Source organism: Bombus pyrosoma, linkage group LG2, assembly GCF_014825855.1.
Source record: "Bombus pyrosoma isolate SC7728 linkage group LG2, ASM1482585v1, whole genome shotgun sequence".
In the NCBI taxonomy this organism is placed as follows: Eukaryota; Metazoa; Arthropoda; class Insecta; order Hymenoptera; family Apidae; genus Bombus; species Bombus pyrosoma.
The window spans coordinates 4,796,531-4,822,458 of NC_057771.1; the positions used below are offsets into that span (position 1 = coordinate 4,796,531).

At 38.3% G+C, this 25,928-nt stretch overlaps 3 protein-coding genes and 2 long non-coding RNA genes across 6 annotated transcripts; 4 read left to right on the plus strand and 1 right to left on the minus strand.

Annotated features, from left to right (window-relative positions):
* Positions 1 to 10: 10 nt before the first annotated feature.
* On the plus strand, positions 11 to 1,468 carry LOC122577683. Its single transcript, XR_006320402.1, has 4 exons — positions 11 to 112; positions 176 to 829; positions 892 to 995; positions 1,109 to 1,468. It is a non-coding gene; the product is annotated as an uncharacterized LOC122577683 (long non-coding RNA).
* A 2,386-nt stretch (positions 1,469 to 3,854) lies between these two features.
* Positions 3,855 to 7,001, plus strand: LOC122573487 (endocuticle structural glycoprotein SgAbd-4-like). Its single transcript, XM_043739903.1, has 2 exons — positions 3,855 to 4,283; positions 6,453 to 7,001. Exons 1-2 carry the CDS (start codon positions 4,272 to 4,274, stop codon positions 6,918 to 6,920), a joined length of 480 nt encoding a protein of 159 aa, XP_043595838.1. The 5' UTR covers positions 3,855 to 4,271; the 3' UTR covers positions 6,921 to 7,001.
* A 282-nt stretch (positions 7,002 to 7,283) lies between these two features.
* On the minus strand, positions 7,284 to 25,860 carry LOC122573478 (endocuticle structural glycoprotein SgAbd-8-like). Of its 2 annotated transcripts, none has more exons than XM_043739881.1 (3): positions 25,744 to 25,860; positions 25,385 to 25,563; positions 7,284 to 8,969 (listed from the first exon to the last, which is right to left on the minus strand). In XM_043739881.1, exons 2-3 carry the CDS (start codon positions 25,493 to 25,495, stop codon positions 8,583 to 8,585), a joined length of 498 nt encoding a protein of 165 aa, XP_043595816.1. In that variant the 5' UTR covers positions 25,496 to 25,563; positions 25,744 to 25,860; the 3' UTR covers positions 7,284 to 8,582. The 2 variants fall into 2 exon arrangements, with proteins under 2 accessions (XP_043595816.1, XP_043595825.1); XM_043739890.1 differs by lacking the exons at positions 25,385 to 25,563; positions 25,744 to 25,860 and adding exons at positions 9,620 to 9,818; positions 16,784 to 16,889.
* Positions 8,862 to 11,236, plus strand: LOC122573496. Its single transcript, XR_006318752.1, has 3 exons — positions 8,862 to 8,976; positions 9,849 to 9,913; positions 10,000 to 11,236. It is a non-coding gene; the product is annotated as an uncharacterized LOC122573496 (long non-coding RNA).
* LOC122573467 (cuticle protein CP14.6-like) lies at positions 16,990 to 18,672 on the plus strand. Its single transcript, XM_043739870.1, has 2 exons — positions 16,990 to 17,125; positions 17,928 to 18,672. The coding sequence occupies exons 1-2, from the start codon at positions 17,015 to 17,017 to the stop codon at positions 18,312 to 18,314; spliced, it is 498 nt and encodes a 165-aa protein (XP_043595805.1). The 5' UTR covers positions 16,990 to 17,014; the 3' UTR covers positions 18,315 to 18,672.
* Positions 25,861 to 25,928: the final 68 nt, after the last annotated feature.

The following is a 25,928-nucleotide window of genomic DNA, read 5'->3' on the forward strand; positions in this document are numbered from 1 at the left end:
CACATGCATGGCTATCGCGTTTTCAATTGACAGTGCCTTCTTGTGGACATTACGAGTACTAGTGATACGAAAGTTGGGACTCGGACCTGACGCACCTCTGTCGGAATCGTTCGTGAGTTTTCGTCAGGCTAACACTCCCACTACATAGCGATCTAACTTCACTACAATTTTCTAGTAGCTGAATCGATCGACGCTCTACACGATTCTTGCCGTTAGTTGATGTGATCGATGGGTCTTCCAAAGTGCAACGGATGGGAAGAAAGTCGGTTTGAGAAGGCGAGCGATGGAAGATAAAGCGGTATTTTACGAATACTATTCGGTAACTTCATTAGAAAAGGGTTCCAAGTATCGTAATCACGACGGAGATGAGAATGACTCGAGCGAATGTAAATAGAGGAGATAGATAAGGAAAAGAAAGTCTTTCAAAATCTTCGTCTCGGTGAAAGTTAAGATCGAACAGCAGTCTGATAGTTCAATGTTTTAGAAAATGCGTTCCTGTGCGAATATTCTTTCAAACGTAAACGAATTTATAAAATTTGACTGCAAATCTGGGAAAGATAACTTTTATGTGATAGGGATTATCTAATTGAGTATACTTATTTTAATTTGTATCGTTTTTCTATAATGATTTGATAATAAATTAGGAAACCTATTAATTAACAAAAAATTAATTTACATAATATTTTTAACAATGCAGAAAATATTACATGTTATTCTTAAGGAATATTACTGTTATTTATTTCATGATACGTGCTATAATTTTAATATGTCGCTGTGAAAGGATTTTTTAACAAGGAAACATTGATGCACAAATATTTAACAAACAAAGGTAATAAATAATTCTATTAGGTATAATTCTGCTCTGTAAAGTATAAATTTTGTCCATAATAGAACGAAGACACCGATCATTATTAAATCGTGCGAAGAATTGCCTGTAGATAGACAACCCATTCTACTGCTATGTCGTTTGTACAGCAATGGAATCAGTGAGACAAGTAAGACATGGGTTACTATTAAAGTGGTCAATCAATAACATTGAATAATTGAATTAAACAATAAAATATAATAAATCTTATTATTCGAAAGATTATCTAATAATTTATTTCAGTAGGTTCCTGTTTCGCAATTTTGCTTCACCACAAATATCACGATTAAGCGCACGTGGTAAGGATGTACAGTAGTACTATAATGTAGAAAGTTGAAATGTCAGGTACAAGTTAAATGATGTAGTTCGTGTCGTACTAAATCAACAAATCAATCTACCGGCACGATATAATGTATAATAACACAATGTAAAAGGTTTCAAATGTTTGACGTCAATTTACCACGTTAACTTCGACTTACAGTGTCTGATCAAGAAACGAACATAAAGTATTTCTTAATTTACTTTTCTACGTTATTTACGTAGTTCCTAAAATGACAAGATTGAAATATAAAGTTTATTTATAAATTTTATAAACTTTTGTAATCCTATATATATATCAGAAAATCTATACATATGCACAAATATCGTTGTAAAGTCACCTAATATTTTGTTCGATAATTTTATGTACATATATGTCTAGAAATATTCATTACAAGGTATATGTATATACACATATATGTACCCACGTCATATCTAGTTGTCAATTAGTTAACTGCAACTTTTATGGCTGCAATAACGTTTGATATAATGTGTAATGTAGTAGGATCAACGATATCAATAATGTAAAGTTGGTTTGCTCGTAAAAACTAAAAAAGTATCAACAGCTTGTCGAACTGGACATTACCGGCTAATGTATACTACAATACTACTACCCATTCCTACCTTTTTCTTACAGTAAATTGTAATATCTGTTTTTAAATAATCAATTTTCTCGAATCGTAAGTTACATTACGTACACATCTTGATAAATGTATACTGTAACTGTAATATTGACCTCCGTATCTCCCCTGTGGAAGATGGTGATTTTATTCTTCCATTTTTAAATCCAAAACCCGTCCTTCCAACAATGTGTTTTACATTGTCGAAATGTATCGACGAAAGTATCTTCCGCAAATCTTTTCTTACAAATTTTCTTGCAGTTCCTGGTATGCAGATTTCAGTGAACCAATAACGAAACGCATAAATAAACATGAAATCGCTATTAAAACAAGAGAAACGAGAACGAGTTTGTAAATGTTCGTTACTTTTAGAAATCGTTTTTATTTCTTCTTATTAAAAACGTACAACAATCTGTTGTCTCTCGTCTAAGATCTTCCTTTCGCAAAGATAAATATTGACTTGCATATATTAGGAAACGGTTAATGCAATTATATGTACGCTGGTTGTCGCACGTAGCACGCCGTTAGGATCACTGTGCCAAGGACTTGTATTCGTAGAGTTCAATTCCCACAGAAGTGCAAGTAACGGGCATTCGAGACGTCGAGTCGATGTCATTATCCTCCTGATAAATAACAGGTACAGCCGAACGTAACATTTCTTGCTTACTTGTAACTCAATAATGTGGGTTCAGCGTATTTTACGACCGAGTAAACAGTTTCGTTTTCTTCTAGTTTCTAACGAAGACAAAACGATCCTAGTCATATGTGTTTCGCAAAAAGAAACATTATGTCGTCGAACTAATTTGAACAACTGTCAACCGACAACAGCTTTCAAGATCTTTATCGTGTTTTCCTACCGTGCTTATTGTATTTACCTTTGGAAATTATTTTCAAACTTTCAACAATCAGGATTTGTGCGTTTTCGAAGAGTGTTTCATTCTGCTTTTTCAAAAAAGAAAGTTTAAGCAATTTTTAGTTTAGCGATCATCGTGTTAAAACAACTAACTCTATGATACATAAACTTCTTATTCAGAATTGTGAATTAGATAAAGCTATGAAAATGAGATCCGATGAAGAAATCTCAATTCGTTCTGCTACTACCTTGCAATTGCATCTTTGCTATGTAAAGACAAGCACAATAATGATTCCAAAGGAATGTAATTGTCATTGAATTTTTTACTCAGAACATGGCGTATCGAATTATCATCGTTTCTTCAAACGTGTTGTCGGTCTTTTTAATATAATCCGATACTCCTCAGGATTCTGATATTGTAATATAACGCAATACATATAAATCACGTTGAAAGAATTTAACGACGGCGACGCGCGGTATTAACCAAGATGAGAAATTTATTTATCGTGTCGTTCACGATGCACACTAGATTGTAACTACAATACCATGAGATTGTGAGTTAAGATGTTTTCAAGCTGCGATATAAAGGTTCGTTTGCATTTGACATTAAAGCCCACACGAACATATATCAAGCTTTTTTGAGCGCATTTTGTTTTCATCTTTATCGATAATCCGAAATGATTCATGAATTTATTCATAAAGTCTTATTAAGCGTCTGACGATGCTTGCAAAGTATTTACATAGAATATGAGTACGGTATTAAAAAGGTAGCGTCAATAAAAGTAGTAGAAAGCTTTCTTTACCTTTTTTTTTCCCCACTAGTCGGATAACCGATTAAATAACCATAAATATCAACACTTTAGCGTTATCTGGTAATGATGGCTGTCTCGATCACATTGAAATTACATAAATCTTCGTCGTTTATTGAACCGACGTTTACCGGAAAGTTTCGTCTCCCGAATGACGCATATACGCGAATGGACCAAGAGCGGATCTCCAAAATCGTTGTCAGCTTCATTTCGGGTACAAAGAAACAAACCATCGTCATTTTATCTTCCGGTGCATTGTTCGGGATGGCGGGAAGGAAAAAGGAGAAGATACCAGAATACTCGCGATAATTACGCAAGTGAGAGATTACGCAAGTACTCTCTTGGTATTGGACTGGGACGGGAAAAGCCACGGATGACCGTGGTGCGGCGAGTACAGTGGCCGGTGAAATCGCGTTAAAAAGCCGCGCGCAGGTACGATCGAAGGACCGATCATCTCTGCTCCTTTTTTTTATTTCTACGGGGGTGTGGATCGTTCGCTGTTAGAAGTGCTCTAGAGCGAGACGTGGATATCCCGAAATAAACTTTCTCGGGTTATGTAAAGGCTGGCAACTGGCTTGTGTAGACTCGCCGGTATAAAGGTCGGCTGTGCCCCCAACAGTCCAAGAGTTGCTCACGAACTTCACGCCAGCAACCATCGGGAGAACATCGACGCTCTATATGTGACGTTGCCTTTTTATCTGACGCAGACTTATCTCCATCGTTCACACGCATCGTAGCATCGCACTTTCTCGAGAGAGCGTTGTACCGTTGCACAGGCACGTGTCCCGTCGCGTCATTTCGGCAACATGCGTTCTTTGGTAAGTATCTTCTTTTGCCTTGCGCCACTATTGCCCTATCCTGCACCGTGTTCAACTTCCTCTTTCGTTTATTGCTTCGTGGTGCAAACGATGGTCGAAGTCGCTCTTATTCATAAACCTCGCGTCTTTCTTCCCTTCGCAGTGAAACCCAACGATTTGAGATCGAAATTTCAAAAGGTAATTAATTTTTAACGCGACGGGGTCAGTTTTATGTCGAATCATTTGTTTAAGTGTTTTATTAGGCGTCCAATTTATGTGATATTCAACGTGAATCGAGCATGTTCTAAAATTGCATTTACAATTCGTGACAATCGATAGAAAATTTCCTCGCTCCTTGAATGTTCAGTACGATTCACATTTCGAGATGTGAATGCTGTCGATGCATAAGCAACGATGCGTACGAGGTTCAATGCTTTCTTACGTGGCATACAATTTTACTAGGAAACTTTGCACAGTTTGCAGGATTATTATTTAATTATATCTTTTATTAATATAATGTACGTAATAATGTCTAGATTTTTCTACGAAATCTACATGAATAGCGTTTTAAATACAGTCGTTAAATGTCGACCAATTTTCTTCGTATTATAATAATATTAAAGTATTAAATATTAAAAACTACACGGAGAATATATAACGCTTTCTGATCCAAAATTGTACATATCTAGAGATAATGTATAAGTATTAAAATTTATATAGCTAATTTACGTTCCTAATTTACGTTGATAAAGTGGTCGTACTTTTCTTTTTCTCTGCTACTTTTTCTATCATTTTCTACGAAAACTTATAAACATAAATATTTATTCAAATTACTTGATTAATTCTAAAAATTACTCGATACTTTAACTTAAATTATGTATTATACGACAATGAAAATGTAAAGCATAAGAAGGGAGTCTACGAAAACAGTTTCAAGTGACGTAACGAATATAAATTTTGTATATTACCGCATCTTTCTTCTAAGAAATTTTCTTCCAGTTCGCACGGTGAATTCAATATGACTATAAAGTACGCAACAGTGATTGATGAAATGTTTGAAAAGAAAATATTTGAGAAAGAAAATATTCGAAAGAAACTATAGATATATTGATTGAACTAGGTTTTGCGGATAACGACATTAGAGCCAGATTTCCTTCGTCCCTTTTACTGCTTACAATCGTAATGACTATTCTGACCTACCTACTAAGACATTCGTCTTGCCCTGACCTTTCACGGGGAAAGGCATTTCAACGGATTTACAGGACAGACGTAACGAAGATTAAAGCATAGCTGTATCGACTTTTGTTTCTTAACGTTCCATAGTTACGCGTTAGTTCGATCACTAAGAATCGGATATAAAGGACGACTGACAAAAACAAACGAATACGTACAGACAAAGGAAGATGTAAAAATGTAAACGAGAAAAAAATAGAGTAGAGAAGACAGTGAAGTGAGTGGCTCGGTTCTATTTAACTTTACAATATCTTGCAATATTTCAAGCAGGAATCGACATATAAAGATTTTAAGTGAAAATTTTTGCCGATTAAAAATTTAACGATTTTTCAATACGTTTGGCGCGCATGTATAATACATGCAACCATTACGATCTTACCGCGCTTTCTTAAGCAATCGTTATGTAGAATGCAGCTTGACTACGTCAAACATCGATGCGTTCGTGCTAACGATAACTCTCTATGATTTCGCTACCGTTTATCTACTTGAATAAACAGCTGCTATCAAAATAGCATCGACATCCTGAAAGCGAACAAGAAACAGAGAATTTACTAATAATCGATATTATAATCGGCACAATAATTAATTATAAAGTAGTAATTCAATCGAACAAATTTTTTTTTTTCTACAAGTTTTAAAAGAAAAGCAGCATCGTTCTAAAAATTGATTTCAACCTCGTAAAATTTTGAATATTTTCTTATAAATATATTTCACAATTTTGTCAATAGACGTTAGGCAAATCGCTTTAAACGTGGCAAAATAGACAGCGTTTCTTTCGAGACAACGTCATTATCGTTAAGATCAGTCGATCTGAATCGTTTTGTCGATTCAAAGTCCATATGTAGCGTCAAATATTTGCCTGTCTTCGTTTAGGCCACTTTCGTATCGTTTAGTTTTGCTTTTCACATTCGACTGTTTGTTTCTTAAGGCTATTCTGAATGTATCTTCACCTTTCAGGTCTTCCTTACGCTTATCGCAGTGGCTCACTGCCAGGAATATTTCCGGCAACCGGAAAAGATCGTCAGCGAAAACCGGAACCTTGGTGACAATCGTGGCCACTATTCGTTCGCTTATGAGACCGAAGGCGGTATTGTGCAAACAGAGACCGGAAGCCGAAAGTACGTCGGCACGCCGTCTGAAACTCAACTGATTCAAGGATCCGTACAGTATAATGCTCCAGATGGTACTCCGATAGCAATTAGCTGGACCGCCGACGAATTTGGTACTCAAGTAGCAGGTACTCACGTGCCAACACCGCCACCAATACCGCCAGCCATACAGAGAGCTCTTGATTGGATCGCGAAACAACCCTCGACTCCGGAACCCGAGGAACTCGCCAAAGACTCGCCGAGTCAACAAAACGCCGTTCCAGCAGCCAACACTAATCGACTATATAAACCGTTAAGGTCGAATCAACGAAACTGATCGATTGTGATACGAACGTTAGAATAGTTCACATGTTAGTTTTTATAATGTACAAAATAAACTTCGTATTTTCGTAGAAAACTCATTTGTCACGAATTAACTCGTTTCATCGACGATCGTTCATCTTCGATTCGCTTTCAAGTGTTTTTGTTCAGGAACTTTGTTTAACTATCGACGTGTTACGACGGTCTCACGAATAAACGTAGGAAATTACTACCGTGAAAATTGTCTGTATGTTTTCTAAAAAATCTATCGTCGATTTCTCCATGTATTATTCGTCTTTTTCTTCGTGTGTTAATGATTTTCCTAATGGCGTTTGATCGTTCTACTTTTCTCGTCGAACGATCTTTATTAGTCCATAAACGCGCTAATATACGTATGTATATGGAGAAAAAATTCCGCTTCTTTATCCGTATCGCAAACACGCACAGAATTGAATACTTGCACGCTCCACAGAAGCGCTTTTACGCGTTACCTAGAACACAATTTGTCGACATAGAGCGCAAAGAGGCGATGGCTGCAATTGAACAAGCATGTGCAACTTTATACTTAAACTCACAACACGCGTTGCATAACTGCGGACGGAATTTGAGGGAATCGCTATTTCTGTGATGCTTAGTCGCGCATATTTTGTAATTAAAACGAGGGTCGACTATCGACAAAAGATTAGATTTTAATTTTTAATTCTCTCACGAAACTTGTTGCTTATCGACACGAATATTTCTTAAAAAGTTTGTATGATACTTGTACGAGCTTTCGATCTTGAAAATCTGCTGATATTATTTATATCGTAAATCAGTATTATGTTCCTTACGTTGTAAGATTTATAAGGCTTATAAAATAATTCGAATATGAAGAATGTATCAAATTGTTAATTAAACGAAATAATTTCATATAGAATTGGAAATTGTCATTCGAAGAAGATATTTTCGATACTTGGTATTGCTCGTCTATGGTCTTTCTTGATGTGGTTTTGCTCGTGAAGTTATTTAAGGAAAGGAAAGGAAGGTGAAAAGGGAAATCAGTTTTCAAAAATCAGTTAATTGAATTCGAACATCTTGAAAATATCGTTAGCGTCACGAAAAGGGAAAGTTACACGGAAGATTAGTTATGTTCAACTCGGTTCACTCGAAACATCTTTGATTTCTATTTCTTGGCTTTACTATTTTCTAAAAAATAACGGTGAATCGAAATAACACCGAGAGGCAACGGGCCAAATTAGAATTAAAATAACGCCACCTCCTACGTACTTCTACTAAATACTAATAAATAGCAAATAAGATATCTAAGCGATACTGTAAAATATTCTCTTGGATCGTTAAAACGACAAAGATAAAGGTATCAATGTACAATTTATTTACAGTAATCCTCCTTAACGTCCTCTTACAATCTCCTTATTTAAAATACAAAAAACTGAATCGTAAGCAGTATGAAAAATAAAAATAAATACAAAGCTAGCGTACGAATCGAGCCTGGAAACTCCGAATCCGAAAATTCGTGAACGAATTTCTAGTCAAAATGCTACTAAAATGGTCGAGAGTCGCGCCGAATAAAGAACAACGTTTCCATTACGTACATCCTCGGCTTTGGTTCAGATATAAACGTCGAGGAGCTCGAAGACCGATCTTCTTACTTCGCATACGGATCCACGTTTGTCTCCTTTCATTGAGCACCGATATGCTCCTCCCGATGGGCGGCAATGTATTCGAGTGCTTTGAGAATGGCGGGTGGAATGGTCGGGATATGACTACCCTGGGGTTGGAATCCGTTCTCGTTAGCCACGTAGGACACTTGGACAATTTCGCCGTTTGGCGCGGTGTAGCTGTAACTGCCCTGAGCCTCGCGAGACTCAGCCTGGGTGCCTGGGTAGTTAAGGTAGCCGATCTCCTGTGCCTGGATACCATTCGCCGTCTCGTAACTGTAGCTGTAGCTTCCGTCTGGATTTGGGCCGTCCGCGCTCTGCCTCAGAATGGGAATCGGCGTGGTAGAGGAGTACACACCCAGAGGAACGGCGGCTGCCACGGAAGCGAAGGCGCATAACACGATCGTCTGAAACGTACGCATTTTCTTTAAATAATCCAATATTTTACTTTTAAACAAGTTAGAGGCTAGGATTACAATGGATTCGTGTTGCAAAGGAGCGTTTAGAGCAAAGCAGTGGGAACATAGATCGTGTTCGTTTCGTGTCAACGGTTATCGAGGAAATTGATCGTAAATTCAATTGCTTGGTCTAAACGCGCAATCTACGATAGAAGATGACTAATCTCGAATAGAATATTCTACATGTAAAGAGCGTAGAAAATTTTCAGAAATTCACAAAATATATAGTCGTGTAACGAACGAACGAACGAACGATGATCTCAATTTTCTCCGTAACTGCTGAATTTGAATACGAAAAAGAGTAACAAAATATATACTTTAGTATGCCACTTATAAAGGCAGTAACACTATGTCGGAGCAAGAAATTCTAGGAATAAGCGGTACTCTATATGCTTATTACTTCTCGGAAATTTTCATACGGATATTCTGAATATTCCCGGACACACCGGTCATCTCAGATCGTGTAATTACGCAATGGCACTGTACCACGCGTTATGATATAACATCGAATCTTAAAATTTCATATCTACCGACCGCCCCCCCCCCTCCCCGTTAAAATGAAACCGAACACCATACACCGGCACTGTTACTGAACTCACCAACTGGTTCATGATGATACCTCGGACTTTTTGTTTTTAGTCTCGAAAGAGAAATTCTGGTTCTTCCACAAGGAGGAAACTATACTGACTCGTAACGTGGGCCACAGGATCCCTTTATATATCCATCAGCTGAACATTCGGTGAATTTCTGGCAAGCCGGTGCCTTATTTAATCCCCCTCCATCCCTTTTTCTCCCACTCTGTGAACAGGACACCTTCAAAATTTGCAGATGATCCAGACACGTGGCCCGAGGACGATAAAGCGGTTGGCTGATCCGAAAGTCGAAGTTGTAAGGTAAGCCTTGTATCTTTTGCATTTTTTGAATGCCCTGCTTAGGATATGCAGAATAGCCGATGACAAATAACTCGATATCTTTTTAGGAAGACGCGTGTAATCCGAATTATATATATATATATATAATCCTGCAGTGTAGATTTCGGCACTGATTTGCGTACTTGCGTAACGTTATATAACGGATCTACAAGCGCAGTATTTCGATGCTTTAAGGCTGTGGGGCGAATTTGTAACACGCAGAACCTTCAATCCCGAAATTGGTAAAAGTAAACTGCAAGATTCGTGGTACTTTTAATGCATCTGAAAATTAACGTCTCTTCGTTTTGATACGTTGTCGCACCCTGTCAGTTGTCTCGATAAGAATTTAAATTGGTGCGGATATTTCGATTATTCGTGCCGACGATTAGAAGAAAATTTTATTGTCCTTATTATAAAGCATTTCCTAGTCGCATGTTATAGAAAATTTCTCATTTCTTTACTGGAAGTAAATATGACGATAGGATGAAATTTGATGGACGATACGCCAACTCGTGAAATTCAAGCTCCGGTTAAACGACATTTTATTTCGACGTAATAGGATAGTTAGGGATATTTGACGACTTTCTTATACCGAAGAAATAACCGTTTAAATCGCAAGTGTCTTTTTAAGAAATTTATATGTAAAATGGTGTAACTTTATTTCTCGACGAGTGAATAGGTATATTATATCAACCTACGTGTATCGTTTATCAAATGATCGGTTTAAGTGTATTTATGCAAATCGTATACGGCGGTATCGGTAGCATAATTATTCTACGATTATCGTAATTATTCGTATGCTACTGGAAGCAAGTAACAAGAGAACGATGATACGTTAAACGGTTGAATATCTTATATTGTATGTATGATCGATGAAATTAACGTCGACAACGTTTACAACGTAAATTTATACGTACGTGTTAAAACGCGATGAACTTGTTATCTCTTAATTCGTTAAAAATTGTACGTAGCGATCACGATACATCGTCATATGTAAAGAATTCTTTCGTATTCATCGATGTTTTGAAATGCGATTCAAAGCGCGATTTCTTGTAAAACTTAACGATCAAGGGGAACCAAACGAATCGATATCGTAATGAATAAATCGTGGCTCTGCAGAACGATCGTTATTTTTAGTTATATTTCTCTGCTGCAGCTAAAAATTCGATAGTTTTAAAACATTCGATCCACGCTGTGTTGGAATAATAATTAAGTGGCGCGTAATTAAGCGATTCCATCTTTGCAGGCACGCAACATCTTTACAACATCACTAACAACATTTCTCAACCCAAATATATCTTTGGATCTTCGTGGAAATATATGAGGACGGCTTGATGATTCAAACGATTAATTAAACTTTTTAATAAATCGAAATTGTAGATCATGACACGCGATTCAATTTGAGCCGATAAGATTCCAGATATTTCAAGATACCATCGTATCGCGAGACGGTTGTATTAAAACATCGTTCGTTCGTCGCGCTCGGTTATCAATTATCCCGATTAATAACAGCAGTGAACTGTACAACGTGGTGAAAGTAATTTCACTTGTTATGTATTTAACAAACGTACAATTACGAGAAGGAGAAAGAACGAAGAACGAAAAACGAAGAAACGAGTATGACAGGATGAATTATACGAGACGAATTACAGAATTATTAAAACAGCCGGTTATATGCGTGTCCCGGTACACGTTGCTCGATTACTAATAAATACGGTCATCGTCGTCGAGACAATTTACGAGGCACGATAATTAAAACGCCTTCGGTCCTCCCTGCTCACGCTTTGATTCTTTCCGGCTTTACGCGCTCCAAGTAGGTCTCGTTCGGCTCGCACGCAACGAAACACGAAGAAGACATCGTAATTCGTACCGAGGAGCTCATCTCGCTAACCTAAATACTACACGATGTTCTTACTTTCACGAGGTGAATGAGCCGAACTCCCTTTAGTTGGTTCAACGAAAGTTACATATCCAACGATTAAGGAGCCGCATACGACGAGTTATGTGGATCCATCTTCGTCCAACGAGACCTCCGCTTTTATTACGACTCGACGACCATGAGAAATTGTCTTGCCCGATTCTCTTATCAATTTTCACCCGTGCGCTTAATTCTGAAAATGTACGCGATATAACCGGCACCCAGAATCATCGTCCTTTCTTCAAATTGTACCTGTACAATGTAGATGGAAAAATTATAGCTGCGCGCGTGCAACAAGAAATTGAACCGTTTTCCGTAGAAAGAGATGATTCAGGTTGCCGAGATGTACGTGTTCGTGGGATATTCCGTCGTGCCAAGAAAGATAATCTCGAGATTGAAATAAAGTTTCGTCGATGTTAATCAAATTTAGTCTGATAAATTCTGATGTAAAATTTATGTACGATCGCCAGATTATGTCAGTTTCAAGGATAGCGAAATGGATAGCACGTATGCATCACGAATATACATAGAAAACGGACAACGTTCAAATATACGACTCGAATGTTGGTATTTTGCATTTTACCGTTGTATCAGCATCGGTGTTTGCATACTTGCAGTCAATTAAGAAACGAACAAAAGATAGTAATTTGTAAATGCGTCGGTACTTTGTATCTGTTACTATGTCATCTCGGCAATGTACAAGATTATCCCGATTTTATGTAAAAGCGTGTGTCGGTAAGAAAAAAAAAAAAAAAAAAAGAAAAAATTCTAACAGTTATTCTACTTTACAGGCATGGTCATACATATATTTCTATCTGTATTATTTGTAATCGTTGTTACGGTTAAAATTTGCCTAAAAATGTTTAAAATCTGTGTTGAAGGTATTCGAAAGAGTTTCGAATCTTTATCGCATCTTGATAGAACGATTCGATGGTACATTTATTTGTTATATTTTTAAGTTCAGTGATAATTATTTAACGCGTCAAGTCGCGTATATAGGTGAAATTATAGGCCGTGCAGGTTTTACCTCGAAGAGAGTCAGGGTCGTAGGTGGAATTCTCACGAAGGTTTCTCGTTAAGTGGTTTATAACATGTTGGGGGATGACAGGAATATGAATTGGGATCCATTCACTTTTTCCTTAAAAGCTAGATTCTGGCAACTTCGTTCTCGTATCAAGGTAATTTATAGCATGCTTATTATCGTTACCACGATAATACGAAGACGAAGAACATTTAAAAGCCTTAGGAATCATCAGTATCCGAATAAGATTTGACAGAAACGAATTTCTTGTTTTTTCTTTTTTTTTTTTTTTCGAGATAATAACGGTAATAAACCAGGTGCTTTACGAATCGTTAATTAAAATCCTAGGGAAAAGCAGAAACTGAATATTAAGATGTCAGATTTAAAACGTTCATGTTCTCATCGAGCAACATATTTTTCCCTATTTGGAATTTTTGTAGATGTTACAGAATCGTTCTATCTGTTTTATGGTGAAAGGAATAAGCTATTTTAATAACCGAATATCATTACAAAAATAGTTGAGAATCTAGATAATTATCACGAAAATTAACTCTTTTCTTTCCGACTGACTTCCTCTAATAATTGTATCGAAAGAATCAGTTGGAATTGCATGTTCGATAAATAATATTTAAATAATGATAACGGTATTAATACCAGAAATTACTAATACGAATAATAAAAAAAATATTGATACATCTCTTCTACTTCCAATAATAGAATTCATACGTGAATATTATTAAGGGAAAATATACTCGAGAGATAATTATTAATAATGAGACGATTGTATCGAAACAGAAGGACGATGCTGCATTTCTAATATAATAAACAAGCAAAAAAAAAAAAACACACATTTAAACGGATTAAAATTAACAAAAATTAATGAAAAAGCACAAGTTTCAATCAACTTAACGAGCTTCAGTTTCTTCCAATGCTAAAAATACCGAAGCCTTTCTCTTCCCTAACGGAAGCTAAAAATATCGAAAATTTTGAAGAAATCGTTGGCTTAATTTCTCCTCGACCCCTTCGTTACTTGCAACCAGATTTGATTTTCTATCTTACCGACGGTAAAACGAAGATTGGCGAATAATCATACGCAGAAACTGGTAGATGACTCAAAAGCATATTTCCCAGTGTCCGCTTCCACCGTTCACCGCGTCTCTCGAGACGAAAAAGCAAAGCGTATTGATTACCGATCAAGTAAAAATCAGCAAAGATAGCTTGTAGATTTTATGCAACATTCGCGATCGAATCTTTGATGTAGAAATACAAAAAAAAAAAAAAAAAAAAAAAAAAAAAAAAAAAAAAAAAGAAAAAAGAGAAATGAGCGAGTCGTAGATTTTCGTAAACATGGCGAAATAGATAAAAAGACGATTTCACATCGTATACTAAGTTCATTATCGATCAAATCACCTCGCAGGATCAAATTCCAGATTTCGAATGACCAAACATAGGAGGATGACCTGTTACCAAATTTCTGTTAAACCTTCGTTTTCGCGTAACCTTAGAAAAAGAAATCCGATAGCCGTGGGTTATAAGGACATCTCGGCGTTCGCATCTGTTGCGCGCCATCCTTTGCCTCTCTCCTATCCTTTTCTCCGCGCGAAGATTTATTGCCGAATTACAGAACCATAAGACGACGTGCATTTGTACGGCATGTAGGCGTAACACGAAGGAGAAATGAAGTTTCGCTGTTTAACGGCGAAATTTGAAGAGCAAACAATTTAACCATGTCACTGTACGTTCGACGAGTAGTTGCGAGAGAAGCGGAATTCGTTTAGGTTCGTTGAATCGCGAACAGAGATCAGAATCTGCAGATAAACGAGAATTCTTAATGGAAGTTAAATTTTTCATTTCGATCATTTAGCTTCTGATTTTGAGATACCGTCTGCGACAAAACGTATCTCGACGCGTGTAACTGTTCAAGGCAAGGTTTTATTGAGACGAAGAAGACGAAGAAGAAGATGAAGAAGAAAAAAGAGTATTACATAGCGGTTAAGAGATGCGGGAAACACGCGATAGCGGAATAATAATGAAATAAAAATTTGATTTTGAGATAACGTGTCTATAAATTTTAGACTCGATAATATTATGCTAGCCTTTTTACCGTTCTGCTAGTTTTTACATATAGGATTTGATTAAAAATAAACGCAACAGTTCTAGGAAAGAAGTATAAACGTAATGTATTAATGTGCAATTATGAGAAACAGCGCTTGCCACGTGTGATGTACAAACGGCATGACAAATGTCAGCAGACATTTTTTATTATGCTGCGAATGGTTTCTTGTTAAACATATGATTATACAACTATATAAGGTACGCATATAGTGTAACGAAGGTAACGTATAAAATTTATGAAGAAGTAAGGTTATACATATCTTAAAAGTTTAGCAAAGATAGCATCGAGATGTCATTGGATTTCATGTTTGCAATCACAATTTCGTGATTCGTCTTGTCAACCAATAAACTTATTGAACAGAGCATAGATGACTGAAAAGCGCTAGATAAAACAGAGTATAAAGAACAGAAAATAGAGTTAATAAAAAAAATTGTAGAAAGACGCGAATAATTTATGACAGTTTGAGAGAAAAAAAGAAAAGCGACGCAACACTGCATGCCTTGATAAGTAAATACCGTTATGTCGGTGTGTATGCGGTTGGTCAGAGAGACGTCACAGATACACTTCCTAAATAAGAAAGAATTTAACAGCGATCCCCTTGCCACGATGAAGATAGATTAACTTATATATTCGGTTCACGTGGTCTGGCCCAAGGCTCCAGAGATTTGTTACACGGCTGAATTTATAAACAATGCGAAATACGAAAATTCGCACAAAGAGATCACCGGGTCAATGGAAGCATCGAAAATGTATTCCATATTTGGAGAGCCTTTTACGGATTCGCCTTACGTGCAAACCTCAAAAAGCATTTAAAAATATGACACGCGACCCAATCGTCGTTTCTTATTCTTTTAATCCATGACGAATTTTGGAAATGCGCATTCCTCGTTAAAACTTACGAAAGTTCGTTAGAACGCGTGAAATAAAGTTAAAATAGCTTTATCAGAAAGAATAGCGAATTTATTAACTGTCATTGATATCGATGATTATAGATACCATCGACGAGATAACATAAATTAAGGGATTTATGATTTCATGAATAAAGTCTTACCAACAACTTACTATAACGATAAATTGATATTAGAATTTAGAGCTCATTTAAACACAACGACTTCGACACCTTTATTATTTAATGGAATAGCGACGAATAAGTATCGTATTATGGAATTTGCGGGCATAATACGCTTCGATTAAGCTCAAAGAACATTGCGAGTTCAATTTTATTCGCGTTAATCCAGTTTGAGCGCTTTTACGCGAAACGTAAAAATGTTTGAACTTCTCCTTAAGAATAGGAATTTTATAACAAATCAAACCGATCGATTTTACAACTGTACGCACGATCGAACATTCTCAACTTTTTGCAAAAGCTCTAAGCAATAATTCTTATAGAATTTCCAAAAGTTCTCCAGAATTTTTCACGTACTCCCTACGTTACGATGGAACGCGACACGCTATTTAAGGTATTATATAATAAAAATCTAGGAGAAACATAAACCGAAGCGTTACAACTACGCTTTAATCGTTCCGGTACTTGCGATAATATCAACGATCGGATTACTAAACTTTGCTCTTACTCTACGTTCCACGCGAATCCTACGAACACGTATCAACCCCTTCGATAATATCCCCGCGTTGACTGCTCTTGCGTCGACCAGACGCGACAGCGCTTTCAAACTAACGTTGTAACAACATCACATAAATTTGATATTCTTCTAATCTTTAAAATACTTGCAAGAAAGTTTAAAACCCTTTTTTTTTTTAATTTTCTTTTAAGTTAATCATCTATATTATACTCACGTAATACAGTGGTTGGAAACTTTCTTCGACCGCGAGTTCTCAAGCCGACGCAAACGTAAGTATTTTTTCCAGGAAGACTCATGAACATGTCGCAGGGACACGGTGTTATGCGTTGACGAGACATCGCGCGTCTGCACTGTGGTCAGCACTCTGGTCGCCCCCCTATGCAGACCCCTGTCTGAAAATTTCGTAATGTTTGCCGGTGTCTAAGCCTCGACCAGAAATCTATCAATGAGAGAGAGGTCCTCGCACGTTGCAAGGTTTCGGCAGCGCTATATAAACGCGTCCATTAGGCTAGCTCTTTACAACCAGAAAACAACTCCGATCAACATGAACGCTTTGGTGAGTTCCACACGATATCCAGGTGCATGGGCCACCTAGGCTGTCGCGGAGATCGTGTTATCGTTTTACAAATTTTATTACCTTCGTATCTTGCAAAGATTTTTCTTATCGTATTCGACTCGCGAACTTGAACGATCAGTTAAAATTTCCAAGTAAATTTCTTGTAAACGATTCGTTGCTTTCTGATCGGTTTTCTTATTGCGGTGTCCTATATCCTTCTTTTTATATATATATATACATACACGGCAGAATACCTTTTTCATAATATCTTTACAGTTTGTAGTTCTTCCTTATTATCGTTTCATCGTTTTACGGTCGTTTTCTTCGAATTATTGTATCTTTTAAACGTCATAAACTATATAACGTTATGTCACTGACCAAACGTTCCGCGTACTCGACGACATTTTTCCTCGAAAGTATTTTCACCGAGGAATCAGGAGAAGAGTATTCGTTCAATTGAATATAATCTATGCAGAAATTTAACCTCGCAATAATTGCCTATTGATTTTATAATCTGCAAGCTTATATATCGTTCGTATATCGTCGCAGTTTATAAAATCAAGTTCGCTCTCTGTGTATAACGGATTTACTTTATCGTTACAAAGTTCGCGATTAACCAACTTTAGGCTTTAATACGCGATTAGGATTTAATACGGCAAATTAACGCAAAAAGGCTTTACCTCCACCGAATTTATTCGCAAATTCTCAATATTTATTTCACAAAGTCAAGTCGACTGATCGATCTAGGGACAACCATACGATCCACGCGCAATAAAATTGCAATAAAAAATCTGTTTTCCAGTCTTGCGCCGTTCTCGCCATCGTCGCGGTTTCCGCGTTCGCCGCGCCGGTGGACAATAACACACCGGTTTCGATCCTGGCGTACACCGCCGATGGACCCAACCCAGACGGCTCGTACGCCTTCAACTACGAGACTGGAAATGGCATCAAGGTAGAGGAACACGGTCAACTGAAACAACTCAACGACACGAATTCGGTGGTCGTCGTTCAAGGATCCTACAGTTATTCGGATGCTGACGGGGTTCCTGTTGCCTTGAGTTACATCGCCGACGAGAATGGCTTCCAGCCACAGGGTGAACACCTTCCAACCCCTCATCCGATCCCAGCTGGAATTCTGAAAGCCCTGGAATACATCGCCGCGCACCCCGAGCAAGACAATGCACGCTGATCGCTCGTTACGCGGGGGATCGTACAGTAGAGATAGGACATAATTGACGCGACGATACGAGTCAAGTGCAAAAGTTTTACTACCCGTCACGATGCAGTGTATTATTATAGACTCGTTTCACCTACTTTCTCCATTTTCGTCATCGAATGTTCGTCCGGCGCTATAACGATTGTAAGCGGTAGCCGTGTAGCAACTGTAACGCAAAGTCACTTGACATTTATGTTTTAAGACGATACAGCGTAAACATCGCGATGTTGTACGACTTATCGTTACTAGCATCGATATACAACGTAATATCTGTGTAAAATATGTCGGTTTCAATTGTATCGTGGAATAAATGTTTAAACGTTTAAGCTGATCTTACGAGATTCCTGATTCTTCGTCATTCTCATTCTCTCCTATTCGTTTATCGTTGTTTCCTGATATCTCACCGCCAGTCGGTTTTCTACGAGAAAATACACGTCCAACAATTTTTAATACACCGAGAAAGTTGGTCTTACCGTTTATGTACGTACGTACGACGTCAAATTTTGTAACATACGTGTATAACGCGTGTATAACGCTTCTGTATCATAGAACAATACCGCGTAATTGCATAATCGGGTGATAAATCACCCTTGCGTTTAGACTCATGGATTTGATTATTCATGCGGATTAGTCGGATCTTTCTTCGAGGAACTGATTAACGCTTCTTACGTCACATATAAACGTCGTTGGTAAACAAAGCTGGAGATTTAGATAATAATCACCGAAGCAAATATCAAAATAGTTATCTAAATTATTAAGAAGAATACGATGGAAGTTAATCGGCGATTCGCAAAGGTAGAAGTTCGTAGACTTTGCCGAAGACGCAATTCGTTTTTGCCTCATCGACGAGTTCAAATAAACGCGGTTCTGTCGTATCGATTATCGAAACTAATTAAGTTTACGTAGGGTGTGGTGATCGGGCAAACGCGAGTCGACCAATCGATGTGGCTGCAGGGCTACGATGATCGAAAAGCGTAAACAGAATGATCGGCGAATACGCAGAGCGAATGCAACGGAGCATTCGTGATAATTGAATTTTATTGCACGACCGAGTTTCGCATAATAATCGGATTTATAATCGACAAAGAGAATCTCGTTCTTCCGGTTCTGTCGAATGGAAAATTATTTTCAAAATTGTTCGATTATCGATTGTTACTTTTCAAAAATTAGAATCGGAGTGCGTTTTACGTGCCGAGCTCCATTTCCGAGACAGTTGTCCGCACGTTCGTCTCAATTACGTTCGTGTAGCTGGTCGTTCGAAACGAACGTCGAGCGTGGAACAAAAATGAAGGAAACCAAAATGAAGGGATCCAAGCAAGAGATATACGGCTGCCATGTCCTACGGACGTGTTCGGCGTACGGGACTGATGACGTCATTAACCGCTGACCGACATCGGTTCAGAGTTGTCACACATTACGCATAAAACGACAGTGATGCATAGCTGCACAGAGAAAAAGGCGAGTTCCACGAAAGTCGCGCGTGTTTCACGTGACGCGCGTTATTCGTTGGAATTATAATTAATACGGTCACGGTTGGAGTTGACCTGTACGACGCGATGTGAAAAAGAGGATGGAAATAACGTACGGGTTGAAATTCTTTTCGGGCATCGTTTCCGACCATGATTTTCCCAATACGTAGATCAGCGTATCACGATAGTTTCTATCGATGTATTTAAAGTGATATATTATTTCATCTTCGAAGAGTTGAAGATTTCCGAAAGAATTCCGTATAGTTTTGGACGGTGCACACAATCGTAATTTGTAACGATATAAGCAGCAAAGTGTACTAACCTGAAGTAACTAAGTCGTCTAGCATTTAAAAAGCAATGTTCGTAATTGAAACGAGCAAGAAGGAATTGATTAAATTTTTTCGCTACGTGCCTCTTCGTATATTTGTTTTTTCCAAAAGGAAAATTTGTACAGTGTGTTTCGCGTTCATCGACGTAGGAAAATTAGCTTAGAATCAGCGAGAAGAACCAACGAACTCCTATCGTATGATGTTACGCGAATTGTTTGCTCGACGACGAACAAATAAAGTTCTATCGTAGTTATAAAGGAACTACGTACCGTAGCCCTCCTCTGGATACTTTGTGTAAGAAACAACTAATTAAGCGAACAATATTTGAACGAAAAACCAGTCTTTGTAACTACGCGGACGATGTCCTTGGAATTAATGTATTAGTTATTTTCCATATTTAACGTATCATCGATTAAGCCGATTAAATCGTCAATCTGTTAACTGCGGTTAGCTACTGCATGGTATTCGTGGAATTAGTCGTTGAGCGTGGTACGAGATTATTCCTGCGGATGATTCCTCCGCTTGCGATAAACGTTTTATAAGAGACGTTTATTAAAATTTTATCGACAAAGAGAAACGCGGTAAATCGATCTACTGAAAATGAAGTTAACGAAATATAATTTTCCTTATAAGGACAAGGTATAGACGAACGTTTTGCTTGCATCGTATTCTGTTTCTCAAAGTCGGGAGTAAGATGTTCCTTTCGCGTGGCAAGTAATTTTAATATCGATATTAATTTTAAGCGAAATTATGACAAAAGTACGGAATCCTGCGTTTGGACCGAAGGATTAGTCGTCTCAACTAGGCTGGTAAATCCGCGATACAGCTAAATGTCGGTAAAAATATATAGACGGCGGTAAGAGAGTTTCGCGAAAGGTGAACGCATAATTCACCCTTCGATTAGCAATCGCAGTCGTGCAATCCATTTATCAAGAACCAGCCGTGCTCCCTCGATTCGCGCGTTCTTCGTAGAAATTCACGTTCGATGCTTCAGCCGAACTTACACCGTGTCGCTTTCATCCCCGATGAAAGCAAGGATGAAAGCAGCGTCCATTGGTCGTGTTCCTCCAAAACGAAACAGCGTAAATTCGGCTTTATGGAGTTGCGGGTTACGAGTATCTTTGCACGAATCTCCAGCCGTCGGGAACACGCTGAACGCGGATCGGTGGAGAACTGGAAATATCTAATCGGCGCGGCGATCATGCCGCATCCTCTTCGTGGCTAGGGGTCGCGTCATCGCACGGACAGAATGGTCCCAAAGGTCGTGCAACAAGCTGGATCGCCAGATTTCGCAACCGCAACTAGACCGGCAAATCTAATTGCTCGTATCGAGCGAGCTCTTCGATCGTAACAAAGACACATAGCGACGGAGAAAGTCTTCTATTTATCGTCTGCATGCCCGAGATGCGGCCCGTTCTTCGCTTCCTTGTCACGACATCCGCGGAATTCCACTGACAAGAAAACGTCGCAAGAATAGCGTCGTGGATATCGGGTCGAACGATTTACGTCGAATTTTTCTACTCTGATCATGATGGCGTGACTGCGTGCTATTGTTTTGACACTTACGTAAATATCGAGTTAATTCGATGCGTTAGGAAATATGGTAGAGCAATTGAAATTAACATGGAATAGAATCGATCGAGATTACATGGATCAGGGTAATTAAGTTTGTCTTGGGTTCGAGCCCACAGATTACGTAAAAGGGAGTATCGTTCGCGCGATTAACGATGCTCGTACAACTGCGAGCGTTGTTATCGCAACCGACACGCGATAAGAACTTATTCAGCGAATCATTTCTTAAATATCACCTGTTCGTTGAAGTCAGCCGTATGGGGGGAAGAGGAGAGATTTCTTTGACAATCTCGAGTTATAAATCTCGATGGCTTATGAGCCTGAGGTAGATGTACAAGACGAAACTCGATAGATTTTACGACTTCATCTGCGAAGTGATTAAATTTTAAGAAAAAATGAAAACGACGGAAATAGTATGAAAAAGAGAGAATGTAAAGAGAAAGAAGGAAAGAGGAAAGATGTTTCTGGTTTCTCTTCAAATAAATTATTGGGTTTCGATACGAAAGAAGATAAAGATATAGTAAAAGAAGAACGAGTAAGAAGGAATAACGAAAGATCTTTTCGACTTCGTTATTAAGGGAATTGTTAGGCTTCGATTATAAAGAAGGAAACGATACACGAGAGAGGAAGAGAGGTAGAGGTTCTCCCGCTCTCTCAAATTTTTCTGCACGCGCAAATACGTTTGAGATATAATGACACAGTGGTTCGTGGCTCGTCCGTCGTATTATGTAACGGGTGGTGCGTGGAAAATCATTGTCATGTTATGCAACAAAGTAAATAACGCGACACTTTAAAGATACGAAGCCTTTAAGCGAACTCCTGCTAGCTGCTCGTCGTGCCTTCAAGCTGAATAACTCTCAGCCAAAGACGACGACGACGACGACGATGACGACGACGACGACGACGAAGGGTAGCTGAAATTTCAGAGTAATTTTATGCGAGAGCAGAATTTTCGGATTTACGCGCTTAAATGCGGAACACGTAGTAAAGCTGATAGCGCATACGTGTTCCGTCCGGATAAGAACGCATTAAGTGAAATACACATACTCCGGTATAGTAGCCAGCGGCGGCCCGAAACATTATTTTAATTGGTAGAAATAACATTTAGAAACAACTTGTTACGAACGCGTTGCGCTTCCTGTTCCCTTTGTTCCAGTCATAACGAACGTGTACCTTCAAATATCTGTTTCTCCAACAGCGTTGATGTTCTAATACATGTTTTATGATATGTTTGAAAATGTGAAGCGAATGTTTGAGTATAAGAGCTAGGTATTTTTTTAAATTTCAAAAACTACAAGTTAACGAAAAACTGAACGAGTACAGGGGAACTCTTTCGTAATTAGTAGTTAGTTTCAAGGCATGGCTGGTTAAAACGAGAGATGCGAAATGAATCGTATTTGCCCCTGTAATCTTTGACTATTTATAGCGGAAATAAACAGTGGTGCGAGTTAGCAGTGTCGGATTATATAAAGCGGTTTTGATTAATAAAACGTTGTTAATATATTATACTCGAGAGCGGTTAATTATCGACTGTGTGACATCCTTTCGTGGACGTTTCCTCCATAATGCTTAGTTAAGAGAATCCTCGAGATTTTCTCGACTATGGCGTTCCAGCGTGGCGAACATGGCTTCGATTTGGCTTTAATTCGCGCGAAAGAGACGCTTTAAATCGACCGATAAAATAAAATGTTGCATCAGGAATTTCTAAAGGAGATGATCGATAGCGGCTTCGCGCGAGTATGTCGAGCCTCGAGGGGGAATCGAAGACGGTAATGAGCGCGCAACGCAAATAAATCGTAAAACTGACGAAGAAGTTATGGTAGAAGACGACCTTGACATATAAGCGTATACCGCGAGCATTCTAAGAGAACGCCTAGCCGCAGGCTAGAAGACGTAACCCGTGCCAAAATCAATTTCACTTTCATCCATGGTGCAGGTAGTGCGACGAACGCACGTGTATCTTTGTATACTTTGCCTCGAGGACGATTCTCATAAAAAATTCTGTTGGGAAAGTCGTCGATCGACCTGTGTTTGCTCTCGTGGGCCTAGGCTCAGCGAGAAAGTGATTCGACCGATCGTTACATGGCAATCGTCGATCCGGCGCGATCCGTAATTCAGCAGTTGACGATGCTTGAAACTTAAGAATCGATTGGGCCGCCTTTCGAGCGTACTTTTCTAACTTCAACGAGCCTCTGTGTACATGACCGATATAGACATTTCCTCCTATCGTTCCGCCGTTCTTTTATTTATCTGTCCTGAAACCTCGACCATTCGTTTCACAAATTTCAAAAATGCTAGAATTTAGAATAAAAGATGGAAATAAATTTTGTTCTTAGGTGTTGTAACTTGTGTATACAGTTTCGATATTACACCTACGAAATAGTTTAGGGTACGTGTGAACATTGCTGAGGTAATCGACGATGAATCAGACGTCAAATTGAAGGCGTTAAAGTTCCTTTCCAAGTTCTTAAAATATTTGTTTCTCGTTTACTTTTCCATGTTACTAACGTACTATGTACTATAATATTCTATGTGCTAATCATAGCGTGTACTCTGCGTACTATGATTTAGTGGGGTGGTTGCTTGAAACGTACGTAATAAATAAATAAATCAGTTAATAATTTTTTCAAAATTATAATCTCAAAATTATAATCTCCTTCTATTGGAATTCTATTTCGTTGAATAAGCAAAAGTGTAATGTAGAAAGAATGTAATTTGCGTAAAATATTCCATTTTCTAGCTACTCTATCTGCAAGTATTTATGAATGTAAATTGCTAATTTATGTATAAGTACTATAATCTATCTGAAACGTAAAATTACATTTTTATCTTAAGTAGATACGCTTTTACGTTACCTTTCGGCATTTCATATGCGAAAAATATAAAAGTATAAAAGTTAAGAAAAAGTATACAGAGGCTGGTCCGAGTAAATTGTCGTCAAATTACGTTTCTTTTAAAAAGTTCACGCTCCGTTACAAAGGAAAGACCCGGTAACTCATGATGAGAATAAGTACAACGAGCGCCAAAGAGATTGTTGTCAAGGGTTCGATCGCACGACTCCAAGAGTCTGAAACTACCGCGCAGACTGCTTTCGAAAGTTCGCAAAGGAAGAACAGCGAGGAAATTTAAAATATCAGATGGCAAGGTAATGCATTTCCAACGGCCTTATAAGTACGATACGCGGCACGGTTGTTGCAATAGAGGTTTTATATTTACAGAAAGGTTACACGCGGATGCACTTACGAGCCCTGCGCATTCCGAAGAATGCGTACTTGAATGAAAACCCCACGCGAATGTAGACGGATAGAACGAGAGGGGCAGTGGGACGAACGTCGAGACGGAGATGGAGATACCGGCTTGGCGAACGTTGTACGTGACGCGAAAAAAGGACGAAAGGAGAACAAGACACGGAGAAAGAAGCAAGCAGATGAATTAAAATATGTATGAGCGCATAAGGTGAAATTTATAAAAGTTGATGAGACGGAGAGAGAGAGGGGGAGAAGGAAGATAGAATGACTGAAGATTATGAATCAGAATGCGAAAGAATGTGAAAAAGAGGAAGGGAGAGGGAGAAAGTCAGAGTGTATCAGCGGGATCGAACAAGCGAGTCAATGAAAGCAACGAACGATCGAAGAGAATCATCGACTTTATCGCTGATCCGTCGTACGATTACCTTTTTTTCGCAGAATCGAACGACTTGGTCCAACGAACGTCGGAGTTTCCATGTTCCGTAAATATGGTCGGCTCTTGACTCTCGGGCAGTTCTCGTATTCATCGTTGACATTTTAACGATGATCAATGCCTTCGTTTATTTCCTCCGAGGATTTTTTTTTTTTTAGGCCAGGCAGTCCCCTAAAGTAAGAAAGAGGTTGAAATTGTTCGACCATCTGCTTGGTAACATCAGAAATTTGTTTCTTTTTTTTCTTTTTTTTCTTCATCGGAGAGGACTATCACGGATCGTCGTTATCGTTCATAGATCGAATCGCTTTACTTTCCACTATTGCAAAATTCATATATCGATTTCATTCTTACCTTCGTGTATTTACCGTGGAGACGCTTTCTGCCATAGGAACGCAATTTTACTTTGCAAGAAAGGAAAACAAACATCGTAATAGGATAAGGAGCTAACAGATCTGTCTACCGAGCTATAGCGCTTTATAACAGTGACAAATAACACTGGTTATTGTTTTTAAACTCAGTTTTGTCATTCGCTTAAT

Coding starts and splice junctions, on each gene's coding strand:
- LOC122573478 (XM_043739881.1), bottom strand. CDS start 25,495: ATGTCAACGATGAATACGAGAACTGCCCGAGAGTCAAGAGCCGACCAT. Junction 8,970..25,384: donor TTCGATTCTGCGAAAAAAAG/GTAATCGTACGA, acceptor CGTACGTTTCAG/ACGATCGTGTTATGCGCCTT.
- LOC122573467 (XM_043739870.1), top strand. CDS start 17,015: ATGAGAGAGAGGTCCTCGCACGTTGCAAGGTTTCGGCAGCGCTATATA. Junction 17,126..17,927: donor CGATCAACATGAACGCTTTG/GTGAGTTCCACA, acceptor TCTGTTTTCCAG/TCTTGCGCCGTTCTCGCCAT.